The sequence below is a fragment of the Tasmannia lanceolata genome, unplaced genomic scaffold (genome assembly GCF_043159265.1).
Source record: "Tasmannia lanceolata isolate RefF3 unplaced genomic scaffold, GAP_Taslan_0.1 ptg000008l, whole genome shotgun sequence".
NCBI classification, from domain to species: domain Eukaryota; kingdom Viridiplantae; phylum Streptophyta; class Magnoliopsida; order Canellales; family Winteraceae; genus Tasmannia; species Tasmannia lanceolata.
The window spans coordinates 8,689,715-8,709,052 of record NW_027518685.1 but is presented as its reverse complement, the minus strand read 5'-3'; the positions used below and the strand labels follow the sequence as shown (position 1 = coordinate 8,709,052).

The following is a 19,338-nucleotide window of genomic DNA, read 5'->3' as shown; positions in this document are numbered from 1 at the left end:
GGGTCCCTTCAGGAGTTCTCCACTTCCATAAATTTTGTAGTGAGGGGTAATCTTTGTTAGTTTATAAAAGGTCTTATAGAAATTAGAAACTATTGATGTTGCCATTAACCATGTTTTGATAATTGCAGAAGCCAATTTAAAAAGAAATGAAAAGCTGAATCTGTGCAATTATTAAAATAAGATAGTGCAGATATCAGTAGCCTACTACTGTGTCTAACACTTGGCTCAATATAAGTGGCTATTAAGGACCTCCCTGAAAAGCGCGCGTCCTCCTACCAGCTCTTGTTCACGTACACCGCCGGGTTTTTTGAGAAATTGCGGAACGGAAATCGGCGATCTTTTAACAGCTCGGCCAAAGTGGCGGTGATGGGGTCAAAGCAACCCTCGTGTGTAGAGCGACTATTGTGATTTGCGCTCTTCTATATTTCTTCTCCCCGTTTCTAAAATTTGCCACCAAATACAATTAGGGGAATGATATCCGCCCCCCCCCTGACGGATAAAACTCCCCCCTTAACGTTTTCTGTGAGAATGGTTCACTGGTTGAGGATAAATTCACCCCCTTAACGTTTTTCTTTACCCTTGAAAGTTAACGGATAACGTTAAAGGGGATTTTATCCGTCAAAAGGGGGGTGGGATATCATCTCCCACCAGAATCGTGGGTAATTTTATTAGCAAATAAAATAGAAATAGGCTATGTATGGCGGGGTTTTCTTCTTTGCACCGTACTCTGACACCGACTTATAAAACAAAAACAAATATCACATGTCACGTACCGTCAGGCATGTTTGGGACCCATCATTTCTATCCAACGGTCAGTATTCATCATCGGCCAAAGGTACATAGATATGGAAATCTGTACCTCTGTCTCTTGAATATAAACACCACTATAGTGCTTTTTTATTGGCGTTGTTCATCAAGAATGTTTAGGTCATTTCATGAAAGGGCAATTTCTTCATCAAGGGAAATGATATATTCGCCCCCGTTTTTTACTTGGGACAGCCACCTCAAGTAAAAAAAGGGGACAAATCTGCCACTTCCCGTCCTAAAATCCCTTATTTGACTCATGTATGTCGGGCCCATTATGAAACTGAGCTGAGTAGTGTACTAGGTCTAGAATTCCTCATAGTTGGAGTAATTGTGCTCTGTTTGGATGCCATTAATTCGTTGGGAGATCTATATCCCAGCGGTCAAAGGGGAGATTAAAGGGGATTAGTCAACGGGGAGATTAAGGGTGGAAGAAAGAAACATTGTTTGGTTTGTCTTGCAAATATTGGGGGGGTTTGGGATAAGGGCAAAAAGATCTTCTCCACAAATTTCATTTTGGTATGAGCGTTGCCTAACGGTGAGTTCTGAGTTCAAAACTCACAACTCCTCAATATTAAAAGTCCACGTGTAAGGCCACCCAAAAGAGGGGCCAGTACCTTGTGCGTGTATGGCCAACCCAAAAAAGAAGGGCAATACATAAGGGCGAGTTGTTGAGTTGGTGTTACAAAATCACCAGTTGTATTTCATTCTTGAAGTGGGTCCCACTTAGGCCTTTTAAGTGGGATGCGTTTCTCTCTTTATATAGGGTCCGTATGTGAAAGAGAGGGTTTGAAGAAAAAGAAAAAATGTAGAGAGGAGAGGAGGCTAGAGCAAGGTAAGAGGGATTTTCTCTTTGGGGTCCTAGGAGGGCTTTTGTGGTGAAGCAAAAGCAAGGTTCTCTTCTTGAGGTGAAATCTAGGGCAAGGCAAGAGGGGTTTTCTCTTAGATGCTCTAGAATGGCTTTTGTGGTGAAGCAAAAGCGTGCATCTACTCAAGGTTGAGGAGAAGGTTTAGGGCAAAAGAGGGGTGTTCTCTTGGGCTCTTGGAAGGCTTTTTTGTGGTGAAGTAAAAAGAGATTCTCCTCCTCCTGGTCATCAACGTGTATTATTATTCTTCCATTTTTCTTCTCCATTGGATTTCTTCTATTGTAGCGCAAGCACTATGTTGGAGGTTTTTTCAACTACTTTTGAAGGATGGTTTTTTCATGTACTCGGTGTAGAGACTTGGAGGTTATTTTGTGGCTACATAGAAGGTTGGGGAGAAGGATTTTGTCGGTGGATTTTACCGGTGGAGGTAACATTGTACTATTTTGATTATAAATAATGGATTTTGTGTTGCCTTGTCTGTGGAGTAGCCCATTGTGGTGAACAATGTATACTCTTATCTTCTTGTGGCTGTTTGATTTGTTCCCTTTGTGATTGTGGTTTCTTGGCATGATTTTCTCGATCTTGTAGTGCAAGATCTTGGGTATTTTCGTGTATCCGCCGGTCGTAGATTGGCGGATGTTATTGGCGGTGGGTGTTGGCCCTCCTACAGGAGTGTTGAAGTATGAATGATTAATAACTCCAACTTCAACATCTTAAGCTTTTGGAGTAATTGGTTGTTTCACAAAAGTTCCATAGATTGCAAATGCATCTACAGAGTTCTCACATAATTTCACATTTACTTGAATCGCTAAGAAATAATCACTCAAAGAGAGTTCATTATTTGCAAAAAAATAGGTGAAATTATGAAATCCAAGATATGGTTATGAAATCCAATATATGGTGAAAAATGAAGAAATAGCTCAATGGTTAAGGCTCAGTTCTTCAACTTAGAGGTCTGAAGTTAAATCCTAACTTACCGACCAAAACAAATGGCCAATGTACTCATCTATATATAATGAAAAATGGCTAAAATACCTCCTCTTACTAAATAACAAAAAACATCTTTCGTGCCAATGGCTAAAGCACCGTCCCCTAGGAAAAATGATGAAAATTACATCTTATGAAAATTTACCAAAGTACCCCTATATTATCATTAATGCTCTGTATGGTTGCCGGGTTTTTTTTTGTTCCTGGGAGTTATGTGGGAGAAAAAAATACCCTGGGAGATAGATGGGAAAAAAAAAGTCCTAGAAGTATCTTGGTAAAATAAAAATCCCATGTTTGGTCATGTGGGAGAAAAAAATACCCTGAGAGATATGGTGGGAAAAAAAAAACCTTTGTTTGGTTGCTTGAACTGTTGGGTAGAAAAAAAATTCTTCTCAAGCTTATTTTTGTTCCTGGGGTTATCTTGGGATGGGATGAAAAGGCAATCATTACAAAAGTGAGATTAAAAAATTCACCCCACAAGTAATCATTACAAGAGTGGGATTAAAAAAAACCTAGTGCTAAAAGGCAACCAAACATGGGATGGGACCAAAATTTAACTTACTCTCCCACATAACTCCCACGAACAAAAAAAAACCCGGCGACCAAACAGAGGGTAAAGCACCAATAGTTCATAGAAAATAATCAAAACGACCTTATCAAATTTTATCCGAGACACGATTATTTTATGGCAATGATATTCTCACCCCCTGCAATACGCATTCACCCCCGTTTTAATGTAATTTGATGTCAAAAAGTGTTAAGGTCGCCCACTGCTCACGTTATAAGGGGGTGGATGCGTATTGCAGAGGGGGTGAAAATATCATCACCCTTATTTTATCATTTTCTATGAGATATTGTGTTCATTTACTATGAGATATATCATATATGTAGTTATGTACCTTTTGTTATTTTCGATGACATACTGGTATTTTGGTCATTTTCAGGAGATATGGGTAATTGGTCTTTTTTTATTGGATACGGATACTTTGTTTTGTTTTGTTTTTTTTTTTATGGGATATGAGTTATTTATTTATCTATTTTAACAGTTATGGGTTTATTTTATCATTCTACATGAGCCAAGGCTATTTTCATTATTTATGTTATTTTTGTTACTTTATTAAAACTAAGGTATGGCCCGCACCACATGATAATCCAAACTGTCCAATATATGGGCCATAGCCTAAATAAATAGGTTGTGCCCCAAAAGTCATTTCCATAGTTTGATCCTAACCCTCGAGGGTTAGGATCAACCTATGGAGTTAGTTTTCGGGGCACAACCTACTTAGGCCTTGGCCCATCTAATGCACGGTTCATATCATCCTAGCGTGCGGGCGGGCGGGCGATACCGTACTTTTAATAAAGTTAGGAGTGCCCTCATCAAAATGGAGCAGTGTCCAAAAAGAATTGGGCCCTAATGACCAAATTGGCCTAGTGGAGAGCTAAGTGATCATGACCAAATTGCCCTAGTGGTCACATAGCATATGTGCCTGGTGATCAGGGTTGTTCATCAGATAAGCCATCACAGCTCAAGTAGTCTGACGTAGGATTAACCCTGTTGGAACCCATCATTGATTTGGGTTTGAGGATTTTTACCATCGAATGCTAGCCATTGACTGGTAAAACCAATCAGTTTTCATACAAAGAATCATCTAATCAGATGGCTAGGATCAATTTTATGCCATCGTAAATCTAAGTTGGGGTCCCACATCTATCGGACATTCGGAGAGTAAGGAGTAACAAGAAAGGCAAAAAGCGAAAAGGAATGTATATTTTGCTCCCGCTCTTTGTTTCTATACACAAACTCAAAAGGTCAGGTTACTGTCTCAGTAAAATAAAAATACGCCAGAAATACGAAAAGGCCAAAAAAAAAAGGGCAAAAAGTAAAAAGCGAGAGAGAGAGAGGTGACAGCAAGTCCTCTCTCTCCGTATAAAAGGCGCGGAAGAAATAATGGCGGTATAGTTGATTGATTGGACGAGAATCGATAGAGAGAGAGAGAGAGAGGTGCTCTTGTACTAAAACCAGAAGCTAGAAAAAAGAGAAAGGCGAAACGAATGAGAGGAAAAAAAAATTAAGCTTGAGATGGCGAGAAAATGTTTGAGAAATTGCCAAGGAACTCTCCTGAAATCTCTCTGATGTCTGATTCGGACTATATATGTCCTATTTCCGTAAAAAATCTCTGAATTCGGAGCTTTCTCGGAGAGATCACAAGTATTCTAAGGTTTAAGATAAAGTTCTTGGACCGCTGAAAATCCAGTTAGGGTTTTCTTCTGAAATGCAAGGCTGAGATCGGTGGAGAGAGGTGTAGTCAGAGATCTGGAGTGTTTTTCGTTTCTCAGTTCTCGAAGCATAGATTTCGAGTGGGAGAAACTGGATCTAAATTCTGTCACTTTTTCGCCTTTTTATGCTCGAATGCGTTTTTTTTTCTTCTTTTCTTCGTTTAGTGAAGGAAACTGTTACTGGAGTTCATAAAACCCTAGCTACTGTTGAAGTTAAAGATCTAACGAGTTCGTGCTGTTCAAGATGGTTTCCTAGTTTTACAGTGTTTTTAGATTTTACCCCATTTTTAGCTGAACTCTCCACGTTCTGAGCTTGAAGACAGTGATTAAAGCTACCTTTTGAAAATTCTAAAGGCTAGGGTTAACTGTGGACGAAGATCGGTCCTTGTTTTGAACTTGAAGACAGTGATTAAAGCTACCTTGTGAAGATTCAAAGGGCTAGGGTTAAGTTTGGTTGAAGATCTGGACCGGATGAGGCGAAAAACGAGCATTTATTGTAGCGGAACTGGTTTTGGATTGAGGGTTTGTAGTCTGATTTTGGGGTTTAAGCTGCGGATGAAGGTTTTGCGATTAATTTCTTGTTTTTTTGTGTTGCATTACTTGTAAAAGGAAGGGTGAAAGTATCGGAGAAAAAAGGGTTTGAGATTTTGATGTGCTTAGCTATTTGGAAGGGAGTATTTGGTAAAGTTATGTTAGGATTTTTTGGGGAAAAAGGTGAAAGAGACGGTTTTATGTCGGATAGAGGGTCGGCTATCGAAGGTTTTGCTCTTTTGCTGAGGGTAACCAGTTGATTCGGATCGGTTTTGGATCAATTCGGATTCTCTATTTGAAAATCTTCGTGAATCTCTAGGAAAATGAGGCTTTCATCGTCGGGTTTTGGTCATCAGACACAAGAAGGTATGTATATGATCATGAGAGATTTTATTGTTTTGCCCTTCTTCTATGCTGTTTTCGATTAGTAGTTTTTGTTTTTGAGCAAATTAATCGATTATTATTTTGAAGTTTAAAAATTGAATGAGATCTCTCATGCGTTGCTCTTTGTTGGGTTTGAATTTTCTTAATGTGTCTAGACTTTCTCATCTGATTTTAGATTTAGACTATTTTTTTTTTTTTTTTCCAATTAATTGACCTTCTCCTCAAAATGCTCTTTTTTATATTCCCAATTTTCTTTTGTTAAGGTCTTCCCATGATTTTTTGAAAAGCCTTCGGAGGCATAGTAATGCCTTCGATGTTCAATCTGACTTGGAGGGAATAAAGGTTGTTTTGGTAGCTGCAATAGATGATATAACAGTCACGGTTTCTACCCTGGTATTTTAATAAAGGCTTGAAAATTTCCTATTGTGTTAGGTGAATTCATAAATGTCTATACGGAAAATATGTTTGCGTGCAAATTCATTTGTCTTGGTATATACATATTCATGAAGCTCAATCATTACTCAAATTCTGTTTCATGCATATACCACGCTCTTCACCTAACCCATGCTGCTGTGGAGGAAATTACAGGAGAAAAAAGATGTCTGAATTCAGAGCTTTGGCATGCATGTGCTGGCCCTCTTGTCTCTTTGCCTGCTGTTGGAAGCCGTGTAGTCTACTTCCCCCAGGGTCATAGTGAGCAGGTCAGTATTTGCATACTTCACAGGTTATAAATAAGTAAAAATATAGTTTACAGCAGAAAAAAAATGAATACGGTTTGGAGAGGTTGTAGAGAGTTCAATCTGTTGTTGACCTGTTCATATCCGGAGAATTCGGGGTAAAATCAATTGAACTCTGATATCCTTTTTTTGAGATATTTTTGTCGGATCCCTTGATACGCAGAGGGCTGAATAAACACCAGCTATTCATGTTTCTCACCCAACAACTACTATTATTGTTGGGCAAGTTTCTCATAATTATCATGTACCTAGTACCTCCCTTATAAATTATTTTTCACGTTGCTGATGAACATTTTTTCATCCTTGCTTGGTGGCATTATGGTAATATATTCAAGTGTGCGGCTAGAGTACATTGTTGAACATTTGTATCATTCTTGTACTAGATGTCGTTTGTCGCAGATCAACAAGCAAAGCTGGCATTGCATGGATATATTTTAGGGACAGCAAATTATTACTATTTAGTTAGTTGTTATTTCTCAGTGTTATCAGTAATGTTAAATTGGAAATGCTGGATTCTTTTGCAGGTGGCAGCAACAACCAACAAGGAAGTTGATGCCCATATACCTAATTACCCAAGCTTACCTCCTCAACTGATCTGTCAGCTTCACAATGTGACTATGCATGTGAGTTCTCTTTTTACTGTTTTATTTTGCTCCAACCACTTTTAGGGGCCACCCCACTGAAGTTTGATAACCTGTCAAAATTCAGGCAGACTTGGAGACAGATGAAGTATATGCTCAAATGACCTTGCAACCTCTTAGCCCGGTAGTCAACTTTACTTTGTTTTCCCCAATTTTCAGTGTGTTGCTCTTGTGAGTTTTTCTTTCCTGACACGATTGTCTCCGTAGCAAGAGCAAAAGGATGCTTATCTACCCGCTGAGTTGGGCACCGCCAGCAAACAGCCAACCAATTATTTTTGTAAGACATTGACTGCAAGTGACACAAGCACTCATGGAGGATTCTCTGTTCCTCGCCGGGCTGCTGAGAAAGTGTTTCCTCCATTGGTAGGTTACTTTTGAATGTCCATCTGATTCTACATCAGGATCTACTCTTTTCTAATTATGGTTTTCCTAATATATTTTATGCTTCAGACGGATTTTGTTTATTATATGCTTATTCTTCTATTTCTTTGTTTGTACTCGCAGGATTTTTCCCAGCAGCCTCCGGCTCAAGAATTGGTTGCCAGGGATCTTCATGATACTGAGTGGAAATTCCGGCATATATTTCGGGGTAAGTTTGTGTAATGCTTTAAGCATGCAATAAAGGGTGTAAAATCTCATGACTTCTTTACATATACCATGCTATAAATCAACAATTGCTATTCAAGGTTTTTCTTTGAAAGATAACGAGCAACTACCCTTATTTTTTGTTTTAAGTTTTTTCTCGTCTTTTTTAGTTATAGAGGAGGCAGGTATCAATGAATAAATCCTGTTCTTGGAAACAGTTGTTCGCCCATTTAAGTTTTGGTCACTCAGGTTTTAGTTGTTTGGGGAAATTGTTATGGTATTTGTTTATTAGCATGTTAAAGAAGAAGTGCCAAATGTTTTCTTGATGGCATTATAAATGGAAAATTTTGAAATCGGCAATCGCGAAGCTTTACATATTCCTGATATTGGTTATTGGATGATGCTGTGCAAAATCACTTGATCTTTCAAACATGAAAAAGGTCTAGAGGGGCTTCATTGATCTGAAATTTTTGGTGTTGATTATTCTTATTTATGCGATTTCATAGTAAAATTTAACTAATTTCTAAGACTAATTTATGTGGGTTTTAAGTTGTTCTCATTTAAAAATGTACAGTGTTTTATTTACGATTAAGATGCAAGGATCTTTAGGTCTTCATTTAGTATGACAGTATGAAACTATAGGCAGTGTATCTTGTTTTCAATTTTAGGGGTTTCTTGTGATTTTCAATTGAAGTTTGAGAATCAGTTTTATGTGGTTTTTATCTTAAGGAAAGTTTGAATAGCACTGTTTAAAAAGGTCCCAATCATCGATCGACTCGGTTTTACATTGGCTGAGTTGTCGGCCGAATCCAAGTTTTGCCCTAACAAGTCAATCAAAAACTCCTTTGACTTGCCTTATTTAATGAAAACTTGACCGTGTCAATCATTGACCGGTCGAGTTCACTTCTTTTTACTGTGGCTGAATTATTGTCCGAGGCCCAGTTTTTAAACACCGGTAGTAATTGATTGGGGTATATCTTTCTATTTTTTTTCTTGAGAATAAAGATGATTTAAGGTATCAGGAAGTTTGGGTAGCTTGAAGCTTTGAGCAACAAGTTAGGGATTACTACTTATTTTTATGGATATTTATGTGGGTTTTTAACTTTTTAAGCTTTGAAGCTTGGGTTCACTGTGCAACTCAACATTATTCGTGTGTAATTCCGTCACTCTAATTTTTTGATTTGATTTTGGCCTCGAGGATTAGCTATTGCAACTATCCATCCCTTCCTCATTTCTTCTCTATTTCACATAGATGGCCATGCCTTTTTATAGTATTACCGCTTGTCTAAATGTCTTCTTTCATTTTTTTCCCTTTCTTTTCTGGAGATTTTTCTTGTGATTTTTTTTCCGCCGGTTACTTGTGACAGAATGAGAGCACAAGGTGAACACTCATTTATTATATCTCATTCTTTGTCCTTTGAGCAAGAATAGCCAAATTAGTGGTTTTGGTGTGTTATTCTTCATTGAGTCTGCTAGTTTTTTTTAAACCAATCTGTAAAACTGAACTTTGTTGCATCGACAATTAATTGGCAATCTAACCATTCAAAAAAAAAAAAAAAAACAATTAAGTGCCGATCTATGAAGCATCGGATTAGTTTGTTGTAACCGTCCATCCTTTCTACATTTATTCTCTTTTTCACTTGGATGTTCATATGTTTCAAGAGTATTAGTGCTTCATTAAATTCCTTCTTTTGTCTATGTTCATCTATTTTTTTCTTGAAATTCGCACTTACAGATTTGTTTGCACTGTTCAATTGTAATATTTGTATCCATTTGTTGGGCGGAGAGTTGGGAAGAATGGATGCATTTGTTGTGGTGCTCAAAAAACACTGAAGATTTGAGACATCGAGGACTTGAAAGATCTGAAGGGCACAAAGGCTGTTCATGGATCTGCCTTGAGGTTGAGGGGTGCATCTCCTAGGCATGCATATGCAACGTTGGTAGTGGAAAGGCCAATATGATATGCCGTGCTCTTTTAAACATTTAGAAGCTCTTAAAAATGATTCTTTTCCATTCTGCATTGCATACCATGCTTATCAATTTATAGATTTATGTTGAAGAAACACTTAACGCCACCTGTTCCAAACAAGTATTGTTTTTACGAGTTCACTAGCTTACAAAGTTTGAAAGCAGCATGTATTGGTCAACCTCCAAGACTGTGATGCAACACCGTGAAGAAAAATTGAGGAAAGGGGAGAGATAGACGAAAGGGGATAGAATTAGAAGAATAGGAGAAGAAGAGACGAAAATAACCTGAAGAAGAGATGAAAATAACCAGAAGAATAGACGAATTTAGGGTGAGAAGAGAAGAAATCAGAAGAGAGAAGAAGAAAACCAGAATTAGAGGGAGAAGAATCTTTATTCAATATCAATAATCATCAAAAGTTTTTAAAATAAGCTGTAAAGGGGCCTATAAATAGGCAATTAACGCGCAAATATGCCTCTTATTTAGTCCTAAAATCTGCATCACTATGGATTTATTCCATGTCATCAGAATATGCATGTCTAAGCAGGTTTTGTCAGACAAGTATTACGACAAGAAGTGCTCAAGAGTGGTTTTTCTTTTTCCTTTTTTTGAATGATAGTGCTCAAGTGGTTCCTTTTTAGACTCGCTTATTTTCCGAAATCACATCTCTGAAATTGTATTTTGGGCCGTAATCAGTTGCATTCACATATTTCTTTGACTTTGCATGCATGTAGATGAAACCAGTTTCGCATGCATGTTGATGAAACCAGCTTCGGACATCTGGATGGAGTGTGTAGATGAAACCAACTTCCATTTTTTGCCATTTTTAATGCAGGTCAGCCTAAGAGACATCTTCTGACTACTGGATGGAGTGTTTTTGTAAGTGCAAAAAGACTTGTTGCAGGCGATTCAGTACTTTTTATTTGGTACGGTCTTTCAAAATCCTTATTTGCAATATTACTTGAATAAGCAAGCTCATATATATGGCATTTGCTTGGGTATTTTGCGGAAAGGCATTTCGCTGCTGACTTTTGCATGAGAGCAACCACCTCAGATGAATTTAATGAATAAGACAAAATCTGCTGAAAAGTGAGCCCGTGTGGCTGTTTACCCAAGCAAAAGTCAGCCGTAAAATGCCTTTCCGTGAAATTCCCTTGCAAATACTTTTATATATATATATATATATATATATATATATATATATGAGGAAACTTATGGTGAGCTTAAGCTCACCAAACTTATGGTGAGCTTAAGCGCCTCAATCACATGGGTCCCACATTTTCTGTGGTGATCCAAACCATTCATTTGCAAGGCTCTATCATAGATAGGGTGTGTACCAAAAATCAGCTCCATAGGATCATCCTAACCCCTCCATTTGTGGAGGACAAAAATGGGCAGATTTGTGGACAAATAATGTCTGTCCATTTTGACCTCCACAAATGGATGGGTTAGGATGATCCTATGGAGCTGATTTTTGGTACACACCCCCATCTATGATAGGGCCTTTCAAATGAATGCTTTGGATCATCCTAACAAAGTAGGCCCCAATGTGATTGGGCGCTTAAGCTCACCATAAGACACTTTCCTCATATATATATATATATATATATATATATATATATATATATATATAGAGAGAGAGAGAGAGAGAGAGAGAGAGAGAGAGAGAGAGAGAGAGAGAGAGAGAGAGAGAGGCAATTTCGAACAAAACCATTTTGAAATTGCCTAACTAGTCCTTCTCTCTCTCTCTCTATATATATATATATATATATATATATATGCGTGCACATGCAGTTTACTACTACTTGTAGTTCTTATTGCTGATGTTGGAGTATGTTTCCATCAGGAATGAAAAGAATCAGTTATTCCTGGGAATCAGGCGTGCTCATCGGCCACAAACAGTTATGCCTTCTTCAGTTCTGTCAAGTGATAGCATGCACATCGGGCTCCTTGCTGCAGCCGCACATGCTGCTGCAACAAACAGTCGGTTCACTATTTTTTACAACCCAAGGTACGGTTAATGCTTATCTTTTAAAAAAAAGTTAACAGGAATGTTCTAAATGTTCTGGTTATGCTGATTTAATTAATCTTTCTTTCAGGGCAAGCCCATCTGAATTTGTCATACCACTAGTGAAATATGCTAAAGCAGTCTATCACACCCGTGTTTCTGTTGGCATGCGCTTTCGAATGCTGTTTGAGACGGAAGAGTCAAGTGTCCGCCGGTAAGCTGCACTGCTTCTAAATTATGTATATGCGTTGCTACTAATTCATAGCACATTATAACCAATGTGGGTACATTGTTTCTAGGTACATGGGCACCATAACTGGCATAGGTGACTTAGATCTTGTTCGTTGGCCAAACTCACATTGGCGCTCCGTGAAGGTATTAATGCTGTAAAGAAATTGGTATATGTCCAGATCAGTTGGGAGAACATGTGATTTGGCTGCAAAGCATTTTCGCTCCAGTTTTCCATGATGAATATCAAAAAATAAAAAATAAAAAAATCTGTGAACTGTAGTCATGAAGGTTGTCCATGCAGGTTGGCTGGGATGAGTCGACTGCAGGAGAGAGGCAGCCAAGAGTATCGTTGTGGGAGATTGAACCTTTAACAACATTTCCAATGTATCCATCGCCATTCCCGCTCAGACTCAAACGCCCGTGGCCGCCAGGTTTACCCTCTCTCTATGATATGCATGTTGATTTCTTCTTTTTAAGCTTAGAAAAACTACTTCCCCACCAGTTAAAGAAAAAAACTACTGTATTCATCAGTGTTTAAAAGCTTGTACTCTTAGGGCCAATACTTAGTTGACTCGGGCGAGTTAATGATTGAGTTGGGGAGGTTTTAGACAGCTGCATTTACAAGTCTGTCAATTTCAATCTGACATAAAGTGCCTCATCCCAGTAGTTGCTCATCTCATCCACCTTTTTTCTCACTCCTGCTTCCATTTTATGCAGGTGGCAAGGAGGATGATCTGAATTCCCCTCTCATGTGGCTTCGAGGAGATGGTGGAGACCGGGGAATTCAGTCTCTAAATTTCCAGGGTCTTGGAGTCATGCCTTGGATGCAACCGAGACTCGACGCTTCCCTGCTTGGTTTACAACCTGACATGTACAAAGCTATGGCTGCAGCAGCACTCCAAGAAATTAGGAATGTGGATCCTTCTAAGCAGACACCACCTCCTTCGCTTCTGCAATTCCAGCAGCCTCAAAGCGTCCCTCTGTTACAAAGGCAGATGTTACAGCAATCTCAACCTCCATCTCCTCTAACCTTTCTCCAGGCCATTCAAGAAAATCAGCCCCAGAGTCAGTCTCAGGCCCATCTTCTTCAGCAGTTGCAGCATCGCCACTCGTTTAACGATCAACAGCATCAGCAGCAGCAGCATCAGCATCAGCATCAGCATCAGCAGCAGCAGCAGCAGCAGCAGCAGCAACACCAGCAACACCACCAACACCAACAGCAACTATCTGACCAACAGCATATGCCAAACATTGTCTCGACCCTGTCTCAGCTTGCCTCGGCTTCTCAGTCTCAGACTCCATCTCTTCAAACCATCTCTTCAGTGTGTCAACAACAGAACTTTCAGGACTCAAATGGAAACCCCGTAACCACATCTGGTCTTTCTCCGTTGCACAGTATATTAGGCTCATTTTCTACAGATGAAACATCACACCTTCTAAACTTGGCAAGAACTAACACAATAACCCCTTCTGCGGCCTGGTTACCAAAGCGTGTTGCTGTTGAGAGTCTGCTCCCATCTGGAGCTCAGTCTATTTTGCCCCAGATGGATCAATTGGGCCATTCACAGCCCAACATCTCTCAACATTCCATCTCATTGCCACCGTTTCCTGGGAGAGAGTGCTCAGTAGATCAAGATGGTAGCACCGATCCCCAGAGTAATCTTCTGTTTGGGGTTAATATAGACTCTTCATCACTCTTAATGCAGAATGGCATGTCAGGCCTCAGAGGTGCTGTCAGCGAGACTGATTCTACGGCTATGCCATTTGCTGCATCTAGTTATCTGAGTACTACCGGAACTGATTTCCCTCTGAATCCGGCAATGACTAGTTCCGGTTTAGATGAATCAGGATTTTTGCAGTCGCCGGAAAATGTGGGGCAAGTGAACCCACCCACCAGAACCTTTGTGAAGGTGTGTAGCTTGTTTCCTGGCTCATCTATAATGACACGCTTTCACCATTTTCCCCAAACATTGTGACTTGGCCTAATCTATGACAAAACAGTGAAACTTCTAAATGACGGAATAGATAAAATTTCGAAAGCAAGAAATATTAAAACAAATTGCAAGGGACCAATTATGAAAACCTTAGCTGATTTCCATGTTTAAAAATGTGAGTTAGGCCATTCTTTGTGACTTTTTATGTAGGCTAGGGTTATGTTTTGGGAGAACTGGGATGGGTACAAAAAAGGGATGAATGAACTTGTTCACTGTTAATTTACATGTGTAAGACTTAGTTCTTGGATCAACTGTTCAGGATTTAGTTCTTGGATGGACTGTTCAAGCTGGATCCAAGAAATTTTGGGAAGCTTTTTATTCTCTTTGGACTCTATGCTTGCTACCCTGCCAACTGGCCAATTTGGTTAAGTACAATATAGTAAGCGCTGAGTTTTTTCTTTTGTTATAATTTTGTCTTTATTAGTTTGATAATTTTGTTGATATTCCATTTTTAGATAATGCCATCTTGGCTATTCATTTCAGTTATACACATTTTAGCTTTCATTGCCAGGTTTCAGCCCGCTTATATATTTGTTTCGTTTTTACTGACTGAATATTTTGTATTGACAGGTTCACAAGTCAGGGTCCTTCGGTAGGTCACTGGACATCACCAGGTTCAGCAGCTACCATGAACTTCGCAGTGAGCTTGCACTTATGTTTGGCCTTGAAGGCCAGTTAGAGGACCCTCTGAGATCAGGCTGGCAGCTTGTATTTGTTGACAGGGAGAACGATGTTCTTCTTCTCGGCGATGACCCCTGGCAGTATGTAGTTTCTTCTCTCTCTCTCTCTCTCTCTCTCTCTCTCTCTATATATATATATATATATATATATATATATATATGTTGGTTATGTCTATGATCATGCTTATATTAAATGTCAACATGCACATTTGGATGGTCAGTCATGGAGACTAGGTTTCAGAAATTGGCACTGATAAAGTGATAACACTTTTTGAATATTCAAAAATCAGGAAATGCCTTTTTTTTTTTTTTTGTTTCTTTACCAAAATTTCATGAATAAATGACAGTTTTTATATTACAAAAATTTCAATGTTTTGCCTTTTTTATATATTCAGTAATGCACAATTTTTCTGGGCTCCTATACCAATATGTTGGTTATGTAACTTATGTCTGTAGTCATGCTCATATTAGATGTCAACATGCACATTTGGATGGTCAGTCATGGAGACTAGGTTTCAGAAGTGGTTGGCACTGATAAATAGGGATAACACTTTTTGAATATTCAAAAATCAGGAAATGCTCTTTTTTTTTTGTTTCTTTAGCACAATTTCATGAATAAATGACATTTTTTATATTACTACAAAAATTTCAATGTTTTGTTTTTATAATATATTCTATGCACAATTTTTCTGGTCTCCTGAAAACTGGCCAGCTAGTGGCTGAGATGTGTTTCTGAATGATCTATTGCTGATGCTTATTTAGCTGGAAAATTGATAGTGTCATCTCTCACTAATATTTTTTGAAATTTCAATATTCAAAAGATCCAATTGATTGTTTACATTTATCATATAATATCTTCTACATGAAGGCTTATATTCGTGCTTCTTCCAGGGAGTTTGTAAACAGTGTCTGGTGTATTAAGATACTCTCACCACAAGATGTGCAGCAGATGGGCAATCAAGGCCTCGAGCTTCTGAGTTCAGTTCCAATCCAGAGGCTTTCTGGCAACAGCTGTGATGACTATGTTAGCGGACAGGACTCAAGAAATTTGAATTCCAGTATCACATCTGTGGGGTCTTTAGACTATTGAAAAAACAAAACAAAGAAAAGGAAAACCACACACTAGTTCCCAGTTCCGACAACCTCTTCTGTAATATTAGCCTCCCTCTGTGAAGGGTGGAAGCACGTCGAGTAAGTTGCTTAAGCTAAGCTGATTAATGTATTATATGGTATTCACATATAACATCGATATACATACAACACAAACTTATTATTAGGGGCCTGATGTTGTGGGGATAGCTGCTTGTTTTTTGGATTAACTTGCAATGTACCATGAACTCAGATTTCAGGAGATGGGGGCAGACCTTGTTGTGGCTGGCTCATGGGTAAGGAGTTCAATTGATCCCCAAGAATCTCTTGTTTTAGTTGGTCCTTCCTGGGTATGGTGGTCTCTTGTAATCCTTCCAAGTGTTTGCAACTGTCCTTTGGTTTGAATTGTCGGAGTATATTTCTTTAGTAAGAAAGTATAGTTTAAACCAACATAAAGTCAGTAGTCTTACTTCTCTTTCAAATCCATTAGTCGTGCCTAATTCAAGGTTAGAAAAGTCCTACCCTTTGTTTTAGTAAATCTGCTGATTTCCTGTTATTCCCTTTTCCTTTCCATGTGGGTTCTTTTGGTTTTTCGGTTTGCTGGTTCCAACTGTTGTTGCTTTTAGGACCAGCTGATGGTTTTTCCTTCAACTTTCGAAGCCCACCTTTTCTGATCATGGTTTTCTCTTGTTTTCTTTATGTATCAGTTGGTATTAGTCATTCTAGCTATGTTTCTCTCTAGCAAAAACTCCTTTCCTCTCTGTCAAACTCCATTACCTGCTATGTGAGATGATATGTATTTTCAACTAACGTTGTTTTTTTACTTCCCTTCTTTGGTCTATCAATTTGGTTTGCTGCCTAACTTCTGTGGATGGCCCACATCGTGAGGAAATTAATGACCATGTGATCTGTCTTTCCCGTCGCTGCTATTCTACAGTCTATATCACTGTCTTTCTCAATCGATGAGAAAAGCCCAGGCCCTCCTGTTCTTTTTTAAGGTCAAGACAGAACCCTTGGCCCTCATCTTCTTTTCCTTCATTCTTTGTCACCGACTGTCGTTCTATCTATCACTATCGGTTCTTCTTTCCCTTATGGCCCAAGTATTTTACACAATTCTGGCTCTTTTCTAACGTATTTTTCTTTTGGGCTTCATTATCATGTTACATTCAGCCCCATCTTATCTTTCAAAAAAATAAAAAAAAATTCAGCCCCATCTCTTAATCAACTGTTTATTATTCCTCCTTTTGATACTCTCCTTTTCTGTATACTGAGTTTGGGTCCCAGTTTTGAGTCGGCAGTATCTATCTACCTTCGCGTGAGGCATGCCAGAGCTTATTTCCTACCTCTTGAGACAATTGGTTGCGTTACGCAATGCAGAATAATCACACACAGGCTGCTTGTTCAATCTTCGCTTTTCTGGTGTCGGGATTACCTGTAGCTGTAGACTTTGATTCCATGTCTTGTTGGTAGGAGATTTTCGTGGGTCTCTTTTAAAATGGCGACACTTCTTACAAAAGAACTTGGCAGTGTTTTCTCAGTTTCTTTTGCACATGGGTTCGTCCTCATCTTTCATTTAAGAAATCAATTAATCTTACGTCCGAGGTTCACACGGCTAATCTGATGTTACATTCATCTGTAACTAGACAGTGGGCTTTCAATGACTTAGAGTTTATGTATATATTTTTTTTCTTGGATACCACGAAAATTCTTTCTTACTTTCTAATCAGATTATAAAAATTTGATCTTCTTTCCAATTTTAAAGTCATTAACTAAGATAAACTAAGAGGTGTTATAATCATTATTTCCATAAAATAAGTCTGTCTGCATAGAAGATTATATGCAAATTACTTTTGGCAGTACCCAAAGTGATCCCTAGATGCAGTCACTACATTTGGCCCCATCTTGGTCAAACTCTACACATCAACTTGGCAGTGCCCACTTTGCTGATTGACGACCCTCCGAAGGAAAATACCAAGAAAGTGTCAATGGCCCCCACTTCTATCTCGTATGGTCAGATCCATTTGTCCGAATGGCAATCATAAGTCCGGCACCCAAATGTAATTGATGAGAACACCTTGTTCAAATGTTCATAGGCTCCTGGTCCTTTGATCCATCGAGCCTTGTTTAGGATTGTACCAAGAAAAGCTAAACCGTAGTCTATTTCACACAGGGGCCTATTTGGATGCACGCTTGTCCTAGTAGAGTAGTGGGTGGGTAAGTAGTCAACTAGTAGAATGGGTGAGTAGTCCCATGGAGTTTTGGCTCCTTTATGCAACCATACATCACATGACAACCTACTTTAATAGTAAACTAAACTACTTAAGTCCTCGAAATTATACAACCAAAGAGGCCAGTAGGGTTGGGACCAGACCATGTGGGTTGCTTAGTAATGATGTGACTAAAATAAAAATATTACCTTCTACGATTTATTTCAGGTAATGCTAAACTGAAGGGTGCCCGTGTAAACCAAGCCACAAGGGTGCTCCATTGGATCCACTTTCCCCAACCACCATTATAACCGCACTGAAAAAATGCAAAATCAAATGAATGGTTAAACAAGAATGCTAAGCCAGCCAAATACTGCTGATAATACTATGATCGGATGATCCTCGGCCACTGATCCATCGAGCCTCTTTTATGGTTCCGCCAAGAAAAGCTAAATCATTTGTTTTTGTAGTTCTTACGGACGAGATGTCCATTCGAAATGAGAACACACTGATCCCATGATCTTAGCCATCCAAAATGAGGAGTTTTCAGATTCAAATTGGCAAACACTTCATACGAAAATGGAGAATGTTACCATGAAAAGACTAATTCATGCTACCCACGTGCTTATTGTTATCCTGACCCTTCATTTGGTACACCTATCTTACAAACCGCACCTTTCGGCTGTTCCAATAGGGATTTGCTAGCGTCCACCTCGTCAATGAAGACAAAATCTGCTGAAAAGTGAGCCTTTATGGGCTGACAGATGCAACAGACCATCCGCGAAGGTAAAGCCAATGATTAGAGGCATCGGGGGCGCAACGCTCTCGACCTATTCTCAAACTTTAAATAGGTAGGACGGCACGACTGCTTTGCTGAGCTGTGCCACGAAATTGAGAGCTCCAAGTGGGCAATTTTTGGCCCGGCGCCAACACGAGTGAGCCATCATCGGCAGTGCCATGGCTTTGCGCCCATGGTCTTCACAACCGAGCATCCATCCTCCCACCCTCCAAAACGGAAAGGGAGCTACAACCCGGCCTACACGAGTAATCGTGCATGTTCTTTGCACGAGCTATCATCCGACGTGGCATGGCTTTGCTCTCATGGTCTTCGCAACAGAGCATTCGTGACACCCGACGGGGCCAGGACACCAACCCTTCCGACACGAGCAATCGCGCATGTTCTTTGGAGCCTTCTGCGATGGATGATAGCAAATCCCTAAAAAATAATGGTTTTCTTTTGTCTTCCCAGTTCTATTTCCTCTTACTACTAATTTCACTCACCTTCCCAACATTTTTTGGTTGACTGAGTCAGATGTCATAACTTGCCTGAGTCACCGAGTTGACTCAGTTC

General features: G+C 39.2%; 1 protein-coding gene across 1 annotated transcript; it reads left to right on the top strand.

Moving 5' to 3' along the window:
• The first annotated feature begins 4,613 nt into the window (after positions 1 to 4,613).
• Positions 4,614 to 15,967, top strand: ARF6 (auxin response factor 6). Its single transcript, XM_077387691.1, has 14 exons — positions 4,614 to 5,831; positions 6,438 to 6,550; positions 7,111 to 7,209; positions 7,295 to 7,351; positions 7,435 to 7,590; positions 7,732 to 7,816; positions 10,614 to 10,704; positions 11,625 to 11,789; positions 11,878 to 12,000; positions 12,086 to 12,161; positions 12,319 to 12,448; positions 12,735 to 13,927; positions 14,582 to 14,772; positions 15,583 to 15,967. Exons 1-14 carry the CDS (start codon positions 5,789 to 5,791, stop codon positions 15,779 to 15,781), a joined length of 2,721 nt encoding a protein of 906 aa, XP_077243806.1. The 5' UTR covers positions 4,614 to 5,788; the 3' UTR covers positions 15,782 to 15,967.
• Positions 15,968 to 19,338: the final 3,371 nt, after the last annotated feature.